This window comes from Acartia tonsa, chromosome 10, assembly GCF_053477335.1.
Source record: "Acartia tonsa isolate MP-2025a chromosome 10, ASM5347733v1, whole genome shotgun sequence".
NCBI classification, from domain to species: domain Eukaryota; kingdom Metazoa; phylum Arthropoda; class Copepoda; order Calanoida; family Acartiidae; genus Acartia; species Acartia tonsa.
Window position 1 is genome coordinate 670,616 of NC_137269.1, and position 21,271 is coordinate 691,886.

The 21,271-nt window shown below is 30.6% G+C and overlaps 2 protein-coding genes across 6 annotated transcripts in view; both read right to left on the reverse strand.

Moving 5' to 3' along the window:
- Window positions 1-14,907, reverse strand: part of CycT (Cyclin T) — a 46,204-nt gene extending 31,297 nt beyond the window's left edge. The window contains exons 1-7 of the mRNA XM_080174286.1: window positions 13,977-14,907; window positions 12,462-12,579; window positions 12,071-12,178; window positions 11,255-11,363; window positions 10,158-10,312; window positions 9,300-9,434; window positions 8,690-8,761 (exon numbers count right to left, since the gene is read on the reverse strand). Of these exons, the coding sequence (XP_080030412.1) occupies window positions 8,690-8,761; window positions 9,300-9,434; window positions 10,158-10,312; window positions 11,255-11,363; window positions 12,071-12,178; window positions 12,462-12,579; window positions 13,977-14,131 (852 nt within the window). The 5' untranslated portion in view covers window positions 14,132-14,907. The remainder of the gene's footprint in view (window positions 1-8,689; window positions 8,762-9,299; window positions 9,435-10,157; window positions 10,313-11,254; window positions 11,364-12,070; window positions 12,179-12,461; window positions 12,580-13,976) is intronic.
- Window positions 14,908-16,322: 1,415 nt separating this feature from the next.
- Window positions 16,323-21,271, reverse strand: part of LOC145329858 (myrosinase 1-like) — a 33,429-nt gene continuing 28,480 nt past the window's right edge. For all 5 annotated transcript variants that reach the window (XM_080174293.1, XM_080174294.1, XM_080174296.1 and 2 more), the window contains 6 exons: window positions 21,083-21,121; window positions 20,692-20,736; window positions 20,179-20,225; window positions 18,357-18,441; window positions 17,301-17,416; window positions 16,323-16,567 (listed from right to left, as the gene is read on the reverse strand). In XM_080174293.1, coding sequence (XP_080030419.1) covers window positions 16,477-16,567; window positions 17,301-17,416; window positions 18,357-18,441; window positions 20,179-20,225; window positions 20,692-20,736; window positions 21,083-21,121 — 423 coding nt within the window. In that variant the 3' untranslated portion in view covers window positions 16,323-16,476. The remainder of the gene's footprint in view (window positions 16,568-17,300; window positions 17,417-18,356; window positions 18,442-20,178; window positions 20,226-20,691; window positions 20,737-21,082; window positions 21,122-21,271) is intronic.

Consider the following 21,271-nt stretch of genomic DNA (forward strand, 5'->3'; position numbering starts at 1 on the left):
GAGCTCCAGGCCTCCAGGTGGTCTCTGTACAGGTAAAATTGAAAAAAAAAAATTTTTTTTTTAAAGTTACAGGTCAACTTATAAAACAAAATATGCATCTTTTTTAATATTATTCACATATTTGAAGAAAAAATATGCATATTTTGTTTTAGAAGTTGATTTTTAACTTAAAAATTTTTTATTTTTTTTTATTTTTACCTGTAGAGAGACAACCTGGAGGCCTGGAGCTCCGGAACCTGGAGGCCTATCCAAAAAATTTAAATCTGGGGGAAATTCATCATATAAGAATGATTTTATCCCTGATAACCTATCCTCTCAGTCCAAAGAACAAGCCTATACTCACCGTTTACGCAAATGTGTCAGAACTTCCCCCCCCCTTGTTTTTACAAAGTTTTTCATAAGGGATAAGGCAATGGATTATAAATTGATGTACATAACAAATGATGATAAAATTAGATTAAAATTATAGTTGTATTTAAAAATATCGCACTAAAAAGGTATTGTGGATAAAACGTCTTAAGTACTTTCCCTGCTATTTATTTTTTTGGCTTTTTGGGAAACATACTAATGGTTTTAATCTTTTCCACTAAAATATTGTTCTTTATTAGGTTAAGCTTTAAGTTTTAACATATCAAGTCATGCATTTACTACATTATAAGTGCATTGTTTCATTAAATTACAATTCAGTTAAATAAGACTACAAATCTTTGAGTAAAGAAACAACTAAAAATAAAATAACAGATTTCGATAAATAAAATAACAGTTTTCGATAAATAAAATACAATCATTTAATAAAATAAATCTTAATTAAAATATTGTTAATATGACTAAACCTTGTAAATTTGCTTTAAGATAACCTAAAATAGGGTTGTGAGATTTGGGTAGGGTAAGGTGTAAGAAAGGGATAAATAGTTAGGAAAACACAAAATTTTTATTATTTTCATAAGAATATATAATAAATGAAAACTATGCAGTGTATTCTAAACACAAGAAGTAATATTCATTACAACATTTTTAAAAGAATCTATAGCTGATTATTAGATTTACCTTTCATAGTGGTTAAATTTTATGCCTTTTGGGTAAGATAAGGGTGAAATTAATGTACTTTTCTTATTCAAATATCTCTGCTTATTTTGATCACCATTTGTCTATAAATTCAAACTATCCCTATTTTCTAAAGAAGGTGTCTTAACTTTTATTTTTATAGCTAGCCGGTGCTTTTAGTAAGTAGTAGATGTAAAATTTTCCAGAGAATTCAGATATGCAATCGTTTTTTTTGTAGACCTCTTATTTATGAAGTAATTTAAGTTTTTTAAAAAATAATTAAGTCGGTTTTAAGGTACTAAAACGCAACAAAATAAAAGAAAAAAATGCCAGTATGAACAAAAGTAATAAGATCTTTAATTTGACACCTTACTTTTTAAATTCTGTTGAGTAATTTTTTTAAAAATCGATTTTTAAAATCTCGGTTTAATCAAAACTTTAAACATAAATATATTCTACCACAGGCATAAAAATATGGGTTCATATATACTTTTAGAATCAGAAAAATATTACAAATCGATTCTAAGAAAAATTGAAATAAAAAGTTTACAAAATAGTAAATAAACTACAATAAAAGAAATTATATGAAACTATTATATTATATTGTACAGGCAACCATCTTAAACCTTGTTTTGGGGGTAAAAATGGGAAGGGGGTAAAGAGCGGGTAAAAATAGTGTTGCCTGTACAAAATAATATGCTAGGCCATTTTTATTTTTAATTTTTTAAATTTTTTTTTCAATTTTGCTTACAATGAATTTGTAATATTTTTCTGATTCTAAAAGTATACACGAACCCATATTTTTTATGCCTGTGGTAGAGTATATTTTTGTTTAAAGTTTTGATTAAACCAAGATTTTAAAAATCTATTTTTTTCAATAATTTCTCAATAGAATTTAAAAAGTAAGGTGTCAAATTAAAGATCTTACTATTTTTGTTCATACTGGCATTTTTATTTTTATTTTGTTGCGTTTGAGTACCTTAAAAACGACTTAATTTTGTTTTTTAAAAAACTTAATTACTTTAAAAATAAGAGGTCTACAAAAAAACCGATTGCATATCTGAATTCTATAGAAATTTTTACATCTACTACTTACTAAAAGCACCGGCTAGCTATAAAAATAAAAGTTAATACACCTTCTTTAGAAGCTACTCTTTAGTTTACAAGTTTATACACCTTTTACATAGTTTATTTACTGGTTGATTTATTAACTTTTTTTTTTGTTTGTTTTTTTAAAGAGAGATCATAGAAGACATGTCTTTATGCCAAAAGAATTTAGTTAAATATTCAAAATATAGTCTTCTCATACTATTGAATACTAAATATGAAATAATGTTTTTTTTTCTTCAAAAATTTAGTAGAAATTTTATGAAAAAGGTGTTTTTTAAGATATGTTTTTTTTGTGATAGGCATTTTCTGAGATAAGCATTTAATGAAATGGGCGGTTTTTGAGATCATCCAGTATTTTATTTGATTAAAATGGGTATTTATTTACAGGTAGAGTTCCAGGCACGTGGATCACCACATGTGCATGGAACTCTATGGATTGACTGGAAAGCAATGGCTCAACAAAATGGCAATTTTAAAACTAACCTCATTAAAGCTTCATTTGATAAAATTAAAAATGAAAATACATTAACATGTGATGAAGAAGATGCGTTAACATCTTTCATAGACAAAAACATAACATGTGATATTTACAATCCATTGACTGAGGAATTAGTTAAAAAGGTAAATATGCATAGACATTCTAACAGTTGTCGTAAACATGGTCATTCTTGTAGATTTAATTTTCCTCGTTATCCTTCTCTAAAAACAATAATAAGTATACCAGCTAGAGTGATTGAAAGAGATGTAGATAAAAGAAAACAATTGTTAAAGGAAAATCATGTTATCTTAGATAAAGTTAAAGCTACTTTAACAAATGTGGATATTATGAAAAGCATCAATAATATTGATGAAAAAGATTTAACAAATTGCTATCTCTATAAGAAAACAGTGCACAAACTGTCCTTGCTTTTAAATGAAAATTTAGAGAAAATTTTTCTGGAAAAAAAAGATTTTTCTCCCCTGAGATCTTCCATAAAATGGAACTCAGACAAGCTATCTTTGACTAGACCAGAACTTGAATTGTTATGTAATCAAGAAACAGAACATTTGAAAAATGTTATCAAACTGATAGACTCTATTGTAAGAAAAAGGCTATTGGCAGTGTTAAAATATTCCAACATTAGTGATGAAACATCAGATGAAAATTTGATAAAAATTTATGAAAATGCTCTGAAAATCAATGAAAAAGGATATTCAGTCATTTTAAAAAGAAAATCAAACGAAATATACATTAACAATTTCAACCATGAATGGATTAATGCCTGGTCTGCAAATATGGATCTTCAACTGAGCTTAGATTATTATTCTGTCATAACCTACATTTCTGAGTATTATAGGTATGTTTCGATTTTAATGAAATTTGCTTTACCCATTCAATTTTCAAATTGCACTCTTTGATTTATGTTTAAAAGGGTTAAATACTTATATTAGGTTGATTTTCATAATAATTTGCTTTTAACAATTTAATTTTCTATTTGAAACCTTATATTATTGTTGAAAAAAGGCATTTTTGCTCTATTTTACAAAGCATAAGTTTTACCTAAATAATCAATTTTAAACGAAATTTATTGATTATTTTAGTAAAGATGACACTGGAACAACAGAGGCTATAAAAACAATGATATCAAACAATAAAGACAAAGACTTTAATGAAAGGTTGAAACTGGTAGCCAGCACTTTTTTAACAAACAGACAAATAGGTACTAATCTACAACTTATTTAACTATTTTGGAGTTATAATTTAGAATCAACTATCTTTCCCTCTATTTTAGTTGGATTTTAAGAAATTACACTTTTTCTTTTTCATAAAGATTAGAAAAGTTAGTTTTAGGTCCTTGTTTGCTTAAAAACTATTATTCTTTTATGTTTTCTACTAAAAAAACAATTTTGGCTTAATAGGTTTACTTCATATACAGTTTACATAAAGTAGCTTTTGCCATATTCTGTAAAATTGTGAGCAAGCTTCCAGTCAAATGCGCTTATTAAGTCTAACTGTTCTTAATGTTGACATTATGCATAGTATAATTAAACGCACATTTAAAAACAGTTTGACCTAATAAGCGCATTTGACAGAAATCTGATGCATAACTTTACAGAATTTTGTAAAAGCTACTATTCCCTTTATATTGAAGATTCAATCTGATTAAAGTTGTAATTAAATGTAATAGGACCTTGTGAAGCAGTTTATCGTCTTATTCCCTGGATGATGTTCAGTTATTTTAATGTGGATACTGTGTTTATTGCTACAGGCATAAAAGAAAATATAAGTAAGTTTCTATATAAAAGTGAAACTTCTAAAGGAGCTGTTAAAGTAGAAGGTAAAGAAGGCTGGTATTGTGAGAAACTATCACATTATGATAGATACTGTGCTAGAAATACTAAGATAAACACATCTTTAAAATTGTTGTGTTTCAGTCAATTTTGTCAAAGATATACCCCTTATAAGTATAAGGATAAAAAACCATTGCCCTCACCAAGTAAAAAGGCTGATGAAACTGACATTGAAGAAGGTAACTTCATTAAAACTGACCAGCTACCACAGGCAGAAAAATCATTTCGTTTGCCAGAATTTATTGAAATTAACATAAATGATACAATTGAGTATGTGAAATTAAGAACCCCACTTGTAATTCGGTATCACAAGTATAACAAAATAACCAATAATCATGAATTTATGATTTCCCAAATGCAGTTATTTTTACCACATGAAAAAGAACATCAATTGCATCCTTATGATGAGAGTAAGTGTAAAACTCTATACAGTGAAGTTAAAGCAAAAATCCATGCTGTTAAGATACAAACATTAGAACATTGCATAGATCTTGAAGAAGCACAAGAAAAAATTGCTTTAAATAACATAGGGGATGAGTTAGATCCTGAAAATGAACAACTTGAATTAGATTGTGAAGAAGAAGGTATAACTGATTACCCCTTTAACCTGGAGACAGAATTACAACCTGTCAATGAAAAATCAAAACATGACATGTTTCAAAAAGTAAAATTAGTGACAAATGAACAATTAAGAGACATGTACCTCAAGTGTGACTCTGACCAACTTCTTGTTATAGATATAGCTACAACCTATGCCAATTCATTAAGAAAATCTGTCAAAGGTCACTGTAAACCAGAAAAACCTCCATTAATTATAGTAAGTGGAGGTGCTGGTACAGGTAAAAGTCACACTATAAATGTCATAGAGCAATCTGTTGAAAGGATTTTAAGAACAGCTGGGGATGAATTAAATTGTCCTTATATTCTTAAAGTAGCTCCTACTGGTGTAGCTGCTGCTAATATCTCTGGTTCAACTCTTCATTCTGCCTTTTCCTTCAGTTTTGGATCATCCTATGAGAGTCTGAGTGATAAGCAAAGAGATCTGAAGAGAAATGAGTTTAAAAATCTTAAAATTCTTATCATAGATGAAATAAGTATGATAAATTCTGACTTATTATATAAGTTGCATCTCCGCCTAGGAGAAATAAAATTAAAGCCTAATGAGTTATTTGGTGGTGTGGCAGTCTTTTTATTTGGAGACATAATGCAACTTCGTCCTGTCAAATCAAATTATATATTTGAAAAGCCAAAAAACAGCAAATTTCAATTCACTTATTATAATGATCCAATCTGGAAAAAGTTTCAACCTATAATCCTGAAAAAAAATCACAGACAAGGAAATAATAGAATTTATGCCGATATACTGAACAGAATAAGAGTAGGTGAAACTTTGACAACTGACCTTGAAACACTTAAAGAAAGGATAATTGAAAACAAGTTCTCATCTATTCCTGAAGATGTTTTATTTGTTACTGCTACCAATGCTATAGTGAATGACTATAATGCTTACTGTCTTCAACTAATAAATGAAGAAGAAAAACAGTCACTGGCTGTTGTAGAAAGGTTTGAAAAACAGATATATAACCCAAGGTTGGAAAATGGTACCCTAAATGTCAAAAATACACCATTAAAATTTGATCTCAGACTTAAAAAAGGTTGTAAAATTATGTTGACATTTAACATAGATACCTCTGATGGTTTAACAAATGGTGCATTTGGGACAATAATTGACTTTGAAGAGACACATGGTGATCTTGTAACTCTGTTTGTTCACTTTGATGATCCTAGAGTAGGAGAAAAACTAAGAAAAGAATTAGGAGTTAATAATGGTATCACTCCTGTAAGGAAAATAGAATTTCCTTACAGAGAAAATACACATGTTTCTTCAGGCAGAGTTATTCAGTTTCCAGTAAGATTAGCTTTTGCATCTACTACACACAAAATACAAGGTATCACAGTCAAGAAACCAACAGCACTAGTGGTAGATATAAATTCAACATTAGAGCCTGCTCAAGCATATGTTATGCTGTCACGTGTTCAAGAATTGTCACAAATTAAAGTATTTGGTGACTTTAAAGAAAATAAAATTAGACACTGCCCTAAAGCTTTGGATGAGGAAAATAACCTAAAAAGCACAGCTATGACGTCATTTACAAATTTAAATAAGGATAAAATTATATTGGTTTGCTGTAATGTATATTCCCTAAGTAGGAATTTTGACATTCTGAAGAAACAAATATCAAACTTTTCAAATGAAGCTATTCTATTGCAAGAAACTTGGTTTAATTCAAATTCAGGTTAGATTGGATTTTCAGAATTATTTTTTAAGTTTACTTAGGATGCTGTGAGTATTGGTGCAAAAAATATGACGTAACAAAAAAAATTAGCCAATGAGAGGCCACTATAAATTTTACCATTGGTCAATAACGGCCCCCATTGGCTAATTTTTTTTGTTACGTCATATTTTTTGCACCAATACTCATAGCATCTTACTTAGTTAAAAAATATTTTCTGTTTAAAACATATGCACTAAAGGGATAAATACTTTATTTTTGATGTTCTAAATAATTTTGTTGTTTGCTAAATGATATTTACCATATTCAAAAAAAAGATGTCTTAAATTATTTTTAACTTTTCTTCAAACATAAAAAAAGATATTTGAATTTTATTTTTTCTTTGTTTAATGACTTTTAACATTTAACCATACTTCTAAAATCCAATTATTTAGTAACAGAAGAATATAATATTTCTGGCTACGTGCTAATGCTGAACAGTTTATCAAGAGGAAATGGTGTAGGGGCCTACTTAAGTGAAAATTACAGTAAATTATTCGACATTACAAAAATGGATTACCAAATTTCTGCATATTCTTCTCAAAACAGAGTTATCATAAATGTGTATTGTTCAAGTCGTGCCAACCACACAGATTTTATCAAGGATATTTTTGATTATATCAAAAATAATTTGTCTGGAGATGAGGAAACTATTATTTGCGGTGATTTTAATATTCACTATTCAGAAGATTCAAACAATATTGTGATTTCTAAAATGAAAGAAAACAAATTTCAACAGTTAATAAATAAAGCCACACATATCAAAGGAAATATAATTGACCATGTATATGTTCGAAACATTAACTATAAGTGTAAAGTTGTTCACCAAAGCATTTCTTATTTTGACCATGATATACTATATCTTGTAAGAGAGTGAATTGCATCCTGTAAGAAAGTGATTAGCTGAAGAGTCCCCCGTGTTTAAAGAAGCTGGACTGAAAAAAAACCTACGGGTGATGTAAAAGATAACTATGAACTTAAAAATATAGTGTTCTAGGAATCTTTTGCGTTTCCTGTTTCCCTTTTCATCATAGATGTTCAAGTGTTACAATGTAAGATGTGTACAGAAATCATAACATTCAAAACACAGGAAATAAACACATATAAAAATAGCCAAAAACCTGATAAAAGGTAGTCTAGCCGCCATAGTTTTTTTCTTAAAACAACAGAAAATTTTATTTTTATATCCTTAACTTAAAAAATTTGGAAAATCGGACCATATACACTGAAGATATGGAGAGAAGTGTAAAAAAAATAAAAAAAATAGCCTAAAACCTGCTAAAAGACAGTCTGGCCGCCATGGTTGTTTTCTTTAAAAGACGGGAAGTTTAATTTTGATATCTATAATTGAAAAAATTTTGAAAATCGGACCATAAACACTGAAGATATGGAGAAAATGTGAAAAATATAGAAATAGCCTAAAACCTGCTAAAAGACAGTCAGGCCTTCATGATTGTTTTCTTTAAATGACAGGAAATTTAATTTTGATATCTATAACTGAAAAAAAATTGAAAATCGGTCCATAAACACTGAAGATATGGAGAAAAATGTGAAAAATATAAAAATAGCCTTAAACCTGCTAAAAAGCGGTCTGACCGCCAATGATGTTTTATGGTCAATTATGCTCCTTGATGATGGGAATGTTGTCAAAAAATTTCAGCCTTCTATCTTTTATAGGAGCTGAGTAAATCCCATTTCCCCCATAGCGTTACGGACTGACGGACTGACGGACTGACTGACTGACGGACGGACGGACGGACAAAGTGAATTATAGAGTAGCTTCGCTACTAAAAATAGTAATAAAATATATAGATATGTACCTTACCTATATTAAATAGAAACTACATCTAATAATATTTATGAGAAAGTACCTGTTCTAAGTCTAATTTATAAGAGCTGGGTAATGTGTTGTCCTTGGCTCGTCTCTCTTCTTCATCCTTTGTCTAAATTAATAAAAAAATATAGGTTTTCTGAACAAAAATTAAATGCCAAAGAGATCTGGCTTATAATTGAGAAAAATTCTGAATACTTACATTATCTATGAGACATAGATACAAGACAAACTACAAAGTCCAAGTCAATCAAAACGTTTGAAAATACTTTTGCATGTTTAAATATATTTTCAACAAATTATTTAAAATCCACTTAGTTTAAGAATATTCAGCAAGATGGACTTAATTGTAAACTAGCTATAGGACTATTAAACTAAGAAAGAAGAGGGTAAACACAATTATGATTGTAAAGGAAAGAACTTATATATAATAAGGAAAAAGTGATAATCTTTTAGAGGGAAAACTATTTATTCATTCACTGTCTTATCCATTACATCCTGAGAAAAAGAAAAAAAACTTTTGTATTCATAGAAATTTGGATGAAAAAAAGGATATCTTAGTTACATAATAATAATAGCAATACAGACATTGATAGTTAGGGAATCAAAGCTGTTATAGAATACGGTAAGCGCGTTAAAATAATCCAAACCTCCAATTGACTTTGAAGAATCTTTCTCTTGAGCTTGGATGGACACTTTTTAAATATTGCAAGGAACTCATCAGTAAGATGTCTCAGCTGATCTAAAGTTACATCCGGATCAACGTACGTGTACCAGGCACGACCCTGAATAAAAAAAAACAATATTAATTTCTAATAAATATGCATTAAATAACAAAATAAAATTGATGAATAGACGAATAGACATAGGTATGTTTATTCAATTAACAATCTGAATCAAGGATTATTGTTTTCTATTCGTAGTCTAGTTGGAAAAAATTAAAAAGCCTACCTAACGAAATGGTTATGGGATGAGGAAACTTTTCGAAAATATGTAATTTTATGTTTTTTTTCTCATCTGAATTATTTAAACTGTCTTACTTTAAAAATCTGAATTTTTAGATGTTTATTAAGGGATATAAGTTTTCCGGAATTTTAATCTAGGGAGTAGATTTGAAATCTGCATCAAATTTTAAGGATTTTTTATAAAATTCGTTTTTTGTATAATTCTTTATCTAAAAGCGGAAATACAAATTAAGTTAATTAATTTTGGCCTCCGTGATTGGTGGATTTAAAAAATCTGCGCTCTGATTGGATGTCGTACATCATTCAACCAATTAGAGCGCAGGTAGTTTAAAATCCACCTATCCTATTGGTCAAAATTAATTAACTTAAAATGTATTTCCGCTGTTAGATAAAGAATTTTACAAAAAACGAATTTTATAAAAAATCCTTAAAATTTGATGCAGATTTCAAATCTACTCCCTAGATTAAAATTCCGGAAAACTTATATCCCTTAATGTTTATTCTGCCAAATATAATACAAAATCAGGTAAAATAACAACTGACCTCTAGGGACTCTTTGATGTGGTAGTTGGACCAGCTGCAGGCCAGGTAGATACAGACACAGGCCACCACCGTGGGAGGATAGCGTAGGCACATGGTGGTCAGGTGAAGAGAGTTAGTAGCCATTATATACGACGTCTGAGCCAAGTCTTTGGAAGCTAAAAGTAAATGCAAAATTAAGTGGGGATTTCAATATTTTTTTTTCATTATATATTTCAAATGAGCAACATTGCCTTGTAAAGATTTACTCAGGGGTGTATATTCTACATGGGATCCCCTGCTCAGGGGGGGGGGGGGAATAAAAAATAAGTGGTTGGAGGGAAAATAATGTAAAAATTAAGAAAACTGAAAACTTTTTTTCCATCCCCCCCCCCCTCCTTAGTGAACAAAAACTAAAAAAAATGTGTGGTAGGAGGGATGAAATAAATAAAATATAGAGTTCTTTAAATATTTTTCCATTTTCCCCCCTAATTGGTGAGAAAAAACTAGGGGGGAAAATAAATAAAAAATTTTGTAGCCGGGGGAAAAAAATGAATCTTGTGCAGAATATACACCCCTGGATTTACTTCAATAGCGAAGGGGAGAAGGAAAATAGCCTAAAACCATTCCAGGATAAAAAAAAGCTACTGGTTTCCAATTAAAACACAATCGGCCTAAATGTTTGGAGATCTTTTGTTTAGGACAAATGAAACTTTCTACTTTATATTACAGGAGTTAGCAGCTGCACCCCAAGCATCTTGTAGATGTTCTTTATTCGGAATAGGAGGGGAAAAAATAGCCTAAAACCATAGTGGATCCTATGTGATACTTTTCTAATGTGAAGATTAATATAGTAGTTATTGATATCTCAAGCTAGGCAAAATAATACTTTAGGTTACTAGGTATATAATGGATAATTCTGTTTTTCAAACTACTTAAGTAATCTTTTATTATTACAATATATATTATTTTTTCTTACCTTGTAAATAAAATAGAACTTATGAAATAAAGTCTTAACCATCTAAATTTAAGATTAATCATAATTGCCATAATACCATCACCACCTCTCGTGTGTCCAAAATCGACAACACTACTCGTCAAATACACACTTTGTGTTGTACCTTTGACAAGTCGACAACAATTGACGACATGAGTGTGTGGATGGTCGATAACAACGTCGAAACCGAGGGTTTGAAGCAACATATTCTCATTACTCACAAGCTCTTGTGCCTAAAAAATATCCAAGTTGTTAAAAATTACTAGGAATATCTTAATTTGAAAAGGCTAAACTGAAGAAACTTAATATTCACATGTTTTTTTTTTAACTAAGGGGGGGGGGGGTAATGCAACCATCTCGTAATCAGTGATTAAATTGCAATTAGAATTCGAATTTCGATCTGAAATTTTGCATGAATAATCCTTGGTAGGTCTAGTTTCCCTAAATCGAATAAAAAGTTGGAAAAGTAACGGTTAACGGCTGGCGGCTCAGCCGTTTTGCCAATTTTTGCCAATCTTTAAGAGCATATTAGTCACGAAACCTATCACCACATAATATTTTTTTTCGCTCAAAAACCTTATCAAACGGTTCTAGCCGGTAGCTGTTGGTACTAGAAATTTAAAATATGGTTATTGCTATAATTTAACATGAATTAAACCAAAAATATGTTTTAAAAAGTTGATTCCTACGTAAATAATGATGAATTTGCCCTGAAAATAGGTATAAAACGGCTAAACGGCTGAGCCGCCAGCCGTTACTTTTCTAACTTTTTGTTCGATTTAGGGAAAATAGACCTACCAAGGATTACTCATGAAAAATTTCAGATCGAAATTCGAATTTTTAGTGCCATTAAATCATTGATTACGAGATGGTTGCATTAACCCACCCCCCTTATTCAATTTATGTGCTTATGAATTTATCCTAACATGAATGTATTGACCTGTTCAAGGTACTGTTCAGATCTTGAGTCCAATGTAGGTTGATCACGGTATATACACTGGTGAGATATTTTTATCACATGGTCGAGTTTACGGGGCTGCTCCTCAACCTACAATTAAAACATTTTTTCAGTTATTCCCACAGGTTTCTAAAAATCAAGTACAGGATCATCTCCATACTAAACAAACACATATATGCAACAGCTGTGATGTTACTTGCCTTCGAAGTTCGTGCCATTTATACTTGCTTTTAGTGGATATTAAGTTTAATTATGTATAAGTACCTACCTATCATTAAAGTTTTAACATTTTTTCTTTAAACTTTTTGTTGTAGCACTATTCAGAAATAATATGCAAAAAAAGTACGGCCATAGAATCAAAACAATAGTCTACCTTAGCAGCTAAGAAAAGAGCTGCGGCCCCAATTGAATTTCTATGAAATCTGCTAAAAGGATGAAACATGTAGAATCTGTGCATGTACACAATAGCTGTGTTTATACATAACTGGGTCCTAAAATAGTAAAAGTATTATCAATTTATTTAATTTGACTGATTTAAAACTTAAATGTTATGCATGGTTTTACAGGGGTGTATATTCTACATGAGATCCCCTGCTAAAGGGGGGGGGGGGGGACTAAGCTACTTCATTGATTTATCCAATTTTTCCTCATTGAGGGAGAAAAAATGAATTATTTTTGTAGCCGAAGAAAAAATAAATCTTATGAAGAATATACACCCTAATATTTTAATAATATCATCCAAAAAATAATAGAAAATAACAGTTCTTATTAACAAAATGTGTTAAATAATAATATAAACATTATGAAAAGTACAGCATGACCCTCGAAAAAGTATTTTTAAGCATCTGCAGCCCTTATTTCTCAATGAATTATTAAAAAATGCATATGTCCTTGTTCTCCATAGTATTCCACGTAAGTAGATATAAAAATATTTTTTTTACCTCCATTAACACCGGAGATTTTTAGAGCTAAAGTTTTGAAAAAGTGACTGAGAAAAAGTATTTTTTTTTGTTTCTCTTATTTTTTGGATGGTTATATTATGTTTTCTGGCAACTGAATAATGAGACACAGAGAAAAACAAGTTAACTAAATATTTCTTTTTTATTCCACCAAAAAATATAAATTTTTAATGGCAAAAAATACTACTGAATGAATTGATTATTTGCAAATTTTAGGTTATTTATTAACCCTTTTTTATAGAAAAGGATTAATTATGACAGTTGCTCCGCCTACTTTTCTGACATCTCAATTATTTAATAGGGGGTAAATTAAGCTTTTTAGACTAAAAAATCATTATGTTTATTTTTATTTTCTTTATAACTTTTTTGTTATTAAAGTTAGGATTGTGAAACAAAAACAATTTTCCTGCTATATTCATAGAGATTTATTTGGTTTTTTAATCTTAAACAATTTTGCCTAATAAGTAAGTTTTTCAAAATATCATTAAACTAAAAAGACTCAAAAAATATGTGTGAAAAAATGCTTTTTACTCAAAAACTAAATTTTTATGTCATTTTTGTATAAAGTTTCTGCTAGTAACAAAAATAAAAGGATTTCTAGCTTAATTTTGCTAAAAAAAAGTCGTTTCATGTTAAAAGTTACTTTTTCCTCAGTCCCTTTTTCAAAACTTTAGCACTAAAAATCTCCGGTGTTAATGGAGGTAAAAAAAAATATTTTTATATCTACTTACGTGGAATACTATAGAAAACAAGGACATATGCATTTTTTAATAATTCATTGAGAAATAAGGGCTGCAGATGCTTAAAAATACTTTTTCGAGGGTCATGCTGTATAAGCGCAAAGATGCACGTTAGAAAAGCTTGTAGTTATAAGTAAATAAATACATAGAAGAACTTGTTTACCTAAAAGAACAGTAAACAATACTTACACGCTCAATCTCTGGCCCATGTCCTGTATGAAATTAGCCGCCTGCTGGCGGTAAGACTCCTCTTTGTCCGCCGAAACGCCATGTTTGCGACTCGGCGTGTTTTGAATCTTCTCGTCAGAGAAGTACCACTGACGAGAGGCAGGGGGCGGCGTCATTTTGAACAGTGATCCGCCGACTCCACCTCACGGGAATTATCACCGCCGCTACGAGCGAACGGTGGTTAGTTTGGCGACAACACGACGCCGGTGAATTTCAGGCGGTTTCTCTGCAATACACCACTCCCGTAAGAGACTTTAGAAATTAGTCTGAAAAAAAAGTTTAAAACTAGGTACCTAGCAAGTACACAAAATTATCTTAACAGATAAGACCAGAATATAAAAATAAGCTACCTAGCTATTAAAATATGTCACTGCCATAATTTCTTTTTTTTCTTCTCAAATTTTAATTGACAACGTTAATTAAACTGCAAGGGAAGGTACTATAAGTAAAACATAGAAAACTAAATCCCATTTCAAATAATTAAAAAATAAGTCTTATATTTCAAAAACAACAATTTAAAACTTTTTACATTTAATCCGTAATAAAAGAATATGATTTATGAAGAAGAAAACTTAGATACTTAAATAGAACTACAATCATAAAAAAGTGTAATTAAATCATTCTCATTCATATCAACGTAAAATGGCAATTGGATGATCTAAAATGGATATTAAATATTTCAATGCATGCGCGCATGGTGAAATAATTACACTAATCTATTAATACATATAGAGTGCAATAACACAATTATATACAGAAGTCAGGTTTCTAAAGGGATACGACGATGGACGGTAAATTAATGTACAAACCAAATGATGATAGACCAAATTACTCCTTCTGTAAATTAAATTAACGCTAGGACACTGAACTTGATATGAACTATAGCATTCAAAATTTAATGAAAGTGCTCAAAGTCTTAAAACCAACTAATAAATTAGGTAACCATGACTATAAATGTTACAGTACTAGGTGAAATTGAAAGTCTAATTTCTTGAAAATATGAAAGATTGACAAAAAGTTATAAAATAAATCATAAAAGTGTAGATAATAATTTTAAAATGAGATGAGAACATGTGCTTTAAATATATTTTATACAAAATATGTAAAAAAAAAACTTATAATATAACATTTTCTCTAATTTTTTACAAGCATTTGATTATAAATAAATAATCAAAGTTAAATTATGTTAAAAAGATCATAACATTTATCAAATTTTATGAAAAACACTAAAAAAACTATTCATCTTTGAAAAATCTTGGATAATACAAAATTTACATAAAAACAATAACTTTTATATATAAATTTCACTAAAAATTACTATTTTTCACATTTTACGTTATAAAAATGCCCAAAACATATAAATCTTAGTTATCGCAAGTTAAAAACGCGTTTTAAAAGCTTGAAAAAGGTGTTTTGAATGAATTGTGAAAAGTTCTGGCCTCTCATTCGTGGATTTATTTGTTTTTATATTTTGATTGGCGGATTTTCGCGTTCATAATAATCTCTGATTGGCTGAAAATACTTCCTGTTTCATTCAACCAGTTTAAATTGAATCTGATTGGTGTTTGTTATTTTCAGCTGAATTCTTATTGGTGGACATTTTAGAAATTTCACGCAACCTTGCCCGAAGGGGTTCTCCAGCTACAAATACGACATTTAATAATGGATACTTATGTACTTTACCATCATCATTATAATAAAGTAACCGGATATATGTGTGTCTATGTACCGAAGAATCTCGCTAACCACTAAGCCGATATGGTTCTCCTTTACATGGTAGCTTCTCATAGGTCATGGGAAGGTTTATAATCATCTTGTGGGAGGACGTACCATTATTCTTCAAAGAGAAATCAAACCTAAAAAAATGACCCCCCCCATAAAAAAAATATTTTCTAAAAACTTTTTTCTTTTTAATACTTTCCCCCCAAACTCAAAGGCCTCTAGGGGTGTAGCCGGTGCTAGTCCTTTTATGTAATTTAGTAAGGTTTGTTTTGTCTAAAGCTATACTATATAATCGAATTGAAAGCTTGGGATGGTTTTAAGCTATTTTTCTTGGCCCTCTGATTACACAAAGCACCAAGATGCTAGGGGCGTAGTCTCTAGTCTTTTAAATAAAGTATTATTGTTTTTTTTTGCCTGAAGCTTAAAATTAATATGTGTACTTATCAGTGTCGGGCGATCTCCCCCCCCCCCCCTTCATATACACCTAAAACGCCTAGTTCTAGAATATTCTTTATAATAAACGAAATCTTTAGCTATAGACATACCAACATCCGATTACTTTTATACATCAAACTTAAAAACATATTTTTAAGAACAAACTTTATTTTAATAAAATAACTACTTTGCTTTTTTTAATTCACATATTTAGCTATTTAACAAAAACAAATTAACAATTAGAAGAAAAAAATAATAAATTAGTTTCCATGATTTTTTCGAGTTTAGGTATATATATTATACACTAAGCCCTGCAGGGTTGTTCCTCGGGGATGAAACCATTTTCAGTGGCTATCTTGGCATAATACTTGGCAGAATGCTTCACACTTCGGGTTCTACAAAAACAATATTTTCTAGCAAAGCTACTGTAAAAGTCACTCTTAGTGATCTTTTGGTCTTTTGTCGAAATGTAAAGTTAGAAATCTGTCTTTATACTTTCAATTTGACTTATTCTCTTTTTGATTCATTTCATTGTATGCTCTCATACATACCCCATACCACTTTGAAATAATCCTTATATAAAAGTAACAGGATGTCAATATGTCTGTCTGTAGTTTGGGATATTGTTAATCGCTGGACATATGGTTACCTTTACAGTGAAGCTTCTTATAGGTCTGGGGAAGGTTTGTAACTTTTTAAAAGGAGGGTACCCACACTATCCCAAGAGAAGTTGCAACTGGAAAAAAAGTATCATCCCCCCATTATTTTTTTTACTTTTTATTTCTACTAGTGGCTGCGCCCCTAGCATCTAGAGACTTTGTATTTAAAGATTGGAAAATAGCCTAAAACCATTCCAAGACTTGAATCTAAAAGTTTAAATAGCCCAAAACCATCCCAGACCTATGTGAAGCTTTCCTAAAGTGGAGAACTCAATCGGTTCAGGAGTTATCAAAATCTTAGCTTCAGACAAAAAAAAACTTTATTACCTCATATCAAAATTAAACTTGTCTTAAATTAGCCAAAATAAGAAAAGTTGCACATGATTCAGTACCCAAAGTCAAGGACAGCCAGAAATATGAATTTTAAATCCATTGTCCTGTCCTATCCAAAGATCCGGCTGAATCTTACCTCTGAGGATCATTCATGTCAACAGCATGAAGTCCAAACTTCTCAGTGTAGCCCATGCCCCACTCAAAGTTGTCCATCAATGACCAGGCAAAGTATCCCTTCACTGGTACTCCATCCTGCAAAACTTTCAATTCAGGAATAGTTATTTCTTGCATTGTATTATAAACAGCTTTCCGCGGATATAAAATGTACAATTGGTTTTAATCTTATGATTGTACATTTTTATATTCGTAGAAAACAGGATATAATACGATGCTAGACATTATTTTTCGTATGGATGAGAACCAGTTCTAATTCACCGGATAGTAATCGGTTTCGAATGAATACAAGAAATATATACTTATACACCATAGAGCTATCCTTGCGCTTAATTCATTGCATTAAAGGGATAAAATCCCATCCTACAAATATTTGAATAAGGTTGGCAATATCCTTAAAATAAAGTAACAAGGATGTCTATCTGTTTGTCTGTCTGTTTGTACCGAAAGATCTAGCTAACCGCTGAACTGTTATGGTTCTCCTTTACAGGGTAGCTTCTCATAGGTCCTGGGAAGGTTTATAACTACTTTGGGGGAGGGTAGCAAGAAAAATCGCACCTAGAAAAAATTAGACCACCCCAAAAAAATGTATTTTTTAAAATAAAATTGTAAATGTTGGGAGGTTGTCGACTTTCCTTAGAAAAAAAAATTGAATCTCCCCCCCCCCCCCAAAAAAAAATAAAGATTTTGTTCTTTTTTTAAAATTCTAAATTAATAGTCTATAGGGGCAAAGCCGCTAGTGTCCAAATTAGAAGCTGTACAATAATAGTTATTTCTCGCATCGTATTATAAACGGCTTTCCGCGGATATAGAATGTACAATTATAAGATTAAAACTAGTTTTTTAGCCCCGAGGTGCCGAAGGCACCGGCAAAAAAATGGTTTTAATCTTATGATTGTACATTTTTATATTCGTAGAAAGCCGTTTATAATACGATGATAGACATAGTTTTTTCGTATGGATGAGAACCGATTCCTATCCACCGGATTCGAATGAATACGAGAAAGTATTTTCTGACCTGTTTGACGGCCCTCAGCATCTGGTTGAGGTAGTGCTTGTAGTAGTAGGTTCTCTGCAGGTCATCCAGGTTACCAAGCTTGTCACTAATATACAAATCAATACCTGGCGCCTGCAAACTTTTCATGGGGGATATTTCAAACACCCCCCCCCCCAAAAAAAAAAAAACCCAAGGGTATGGGGGTTTGTAAATTGACTTTTTCTTCAGGTTAATAGTAATAATCAAGTTTGTTAAAACATGCTAATGTCGTATGGGTGAGTTGCACCCGGACTGAACAGTCAACTTGTCAACTCAAGGCCAGACTCTTGGTCCTTCTCCTCATACCCGTGGTACAGTACATTGCAGACAACCAACCCTTTAATTGCACGATCTTTGTCTAGAGATTCTAACTGTGCATGGTAATGAGTTGCGCCTGTTTGGGGCCAAGGCATTCCATAATCAAGTTTAATATGAAGCAAAAAAACTAAATTATTATTGGGCTATGTTACTTCCCTCGCACGACCATGATTGACGACTAGATAGAATTATTTGATATTTTGAAAAATTCGACACATTACAATCTTTCCCGATTTTGTATTACTTTTGCGGAACATGATTCCAGTTACGTCATATTTTTCTTTCCCGAAAAAGGGAAGGGGGAAAAAATCTCTTCAAAAGAGATGGGGAAAACCCCCTTTTCTCCCATATCTTTTTTCTTCCATCCTTCCCTTTTTTTTCTCCCCCCCCCTTCCCTTTTTCGGGAAAGAAAAACATGACGTAACTGGAATCATGTTCCGCAAATGTAATACAAAATCGGGAAAGATTGTAATGTGTCGAAAAATTCCATCATGTTTCTGGCATATAAACTACACCAACAGAAAGAAAAAATGATAATCTTAAGTATAGGGAATAAAAAACTAATATTGAGAAATAAACAAGGATATCAACAAATAAACAAATGATTTTATAAACAGTAAGCTACCAATTTCCTTTCAAGGTACATGGCTTCGCCGTAATCAATTACATACCAGAAATCTTAGAAACTCTAATATGTTTGATGTTAAAAACCGAAGTTTAAATCTATTGAAAGATTTCCTAAGTATCATTTCCAAGAATTATGGAATAACCATTGTAATAATGATTTATTAACCCACAATCAATCAAGAAAAAAATTTATTAAAATAAAAAAGAATTTTTGTTATCAAGCTTAACTCTAGTGTGTAACAACCCATTATGTCAAGAATGTAGATAAATTTATATTTCTTTTCAATATTGTTTGAAATCTGATAAATTAATCAAAATCTATTTGTTGAATTTTTTTTAAATTTACTATTATTGCAATAATGGTGTGAGACTTGTATGCCCTAATCAATCCTTCCTATTATCATTTTCCTCTCCAATATGATTTTATTTATTGCTTATTATCTTTTTTTTATTTTTTTTGTGTTATTTATATGGCCTGTATGAAAACAATGTGTGAATACACATTACTGCATACTTCCTACTTTTTAGGAAACTGCCATTTGGGAAGAAATTTTTTTTTATAAATTAACCATATCAATAAAATTTGACTGTATATATAAATGTATATAATATTCATTTAATTCATTTGTTATTTTTTTTTATTCTATGTATGTACACCCAAGAATAATAAATCAAATCAATCAATCAAATAAAAAAAAAGTCAATTGGTCATGAGGACCAATTTTTATAGAAGTTGGAAATAGATAAATCTTTAATTCAGCGTAGCTAACTGAAAGACATTAAAATCATAGAGTAGCTTTGCAATTAAAAATAATATGTAATAATTGTTGTTTTAGTGACAATAATAGATAAATATTACCTAAATCCATTCTCAGTCACATAAATATCATATTTGCCTTCATATTCCTAGATTTAAATGTTTATAAGCTTATTCACATAGTAGAATTGACGACCTCTCCCTTTGCCCCCCAAATTATTTCAGATTTATTCGCTTGTTGGTCGTACCCTATTCATTCAAAATTACATTTTTCGGACTTGATTATAGAGATGCTTTGCTTATTACATTGTTCTTTGTTGTCCTATTAATCAGTATTCCAAAAATCAGATCAATCTATTAATTAGATCATATTAAAATTTGTTGTTAAAAAAGTGAAAGATCAACATGTTGAAAATGGACGTACAGATATTCCGGTAACGATTATAGAGTTGCTACGCTTTCTAAATTATACCTAACTACTACAGGGATCACCATGCAAAATTTGAAGTCGATAGGATAATGCTAACGTGCCTAAATTAACGAAAAAAGCTATCCGTCACGGGCGTACGGACCGATAGTAATTATAGAAAAGCTTCGCTTTAAAAAAAAACTTACATTGTTCAGCCATTTTAATACTTCTCTAAGACCCCAGGGAGTAACCTAAATAAGTTTGAAACATACATAAAATGTCCAGTAATATCTCGGAAACAAATTGACTCACATATTTATTTGCACAACTTTGAAGCATGTAAAGGCCCTTACGTGAGCAAGTTTGGAATTTAACAGATTTAATTCTCTGACAGCAGAAAAATTATCGTCAATTTAGGTTGAAATTTCCCCTTGCCTTTATTGGTCGGGCTGTTTATCCAGTGGGAGGGGTGGGAATGGGATAAAGGAGGGGAATGGTGGAGATCGTTATTTTAGCCCGCTACAGAGTTAACATTATTCTAGAACATGAAAATCTGGTGTAAGATCCAAGTGATAATATATCCATTATGATTGTAACCTTTAGCCAAGAAGATCCAGCGGCATACCAAGTCTCGTCCTAAATTTTAGATATTAGAATTTTAATATGAATCTGTTTTCTCGTTATGTATTTTTGTGGAAATATACAGAGCAAAAGCCATACAATTTTATTTTTTTAAGAAGGGTGAAACAGCGAATAGTGTCCAATAAAAATGACATCATACAATAC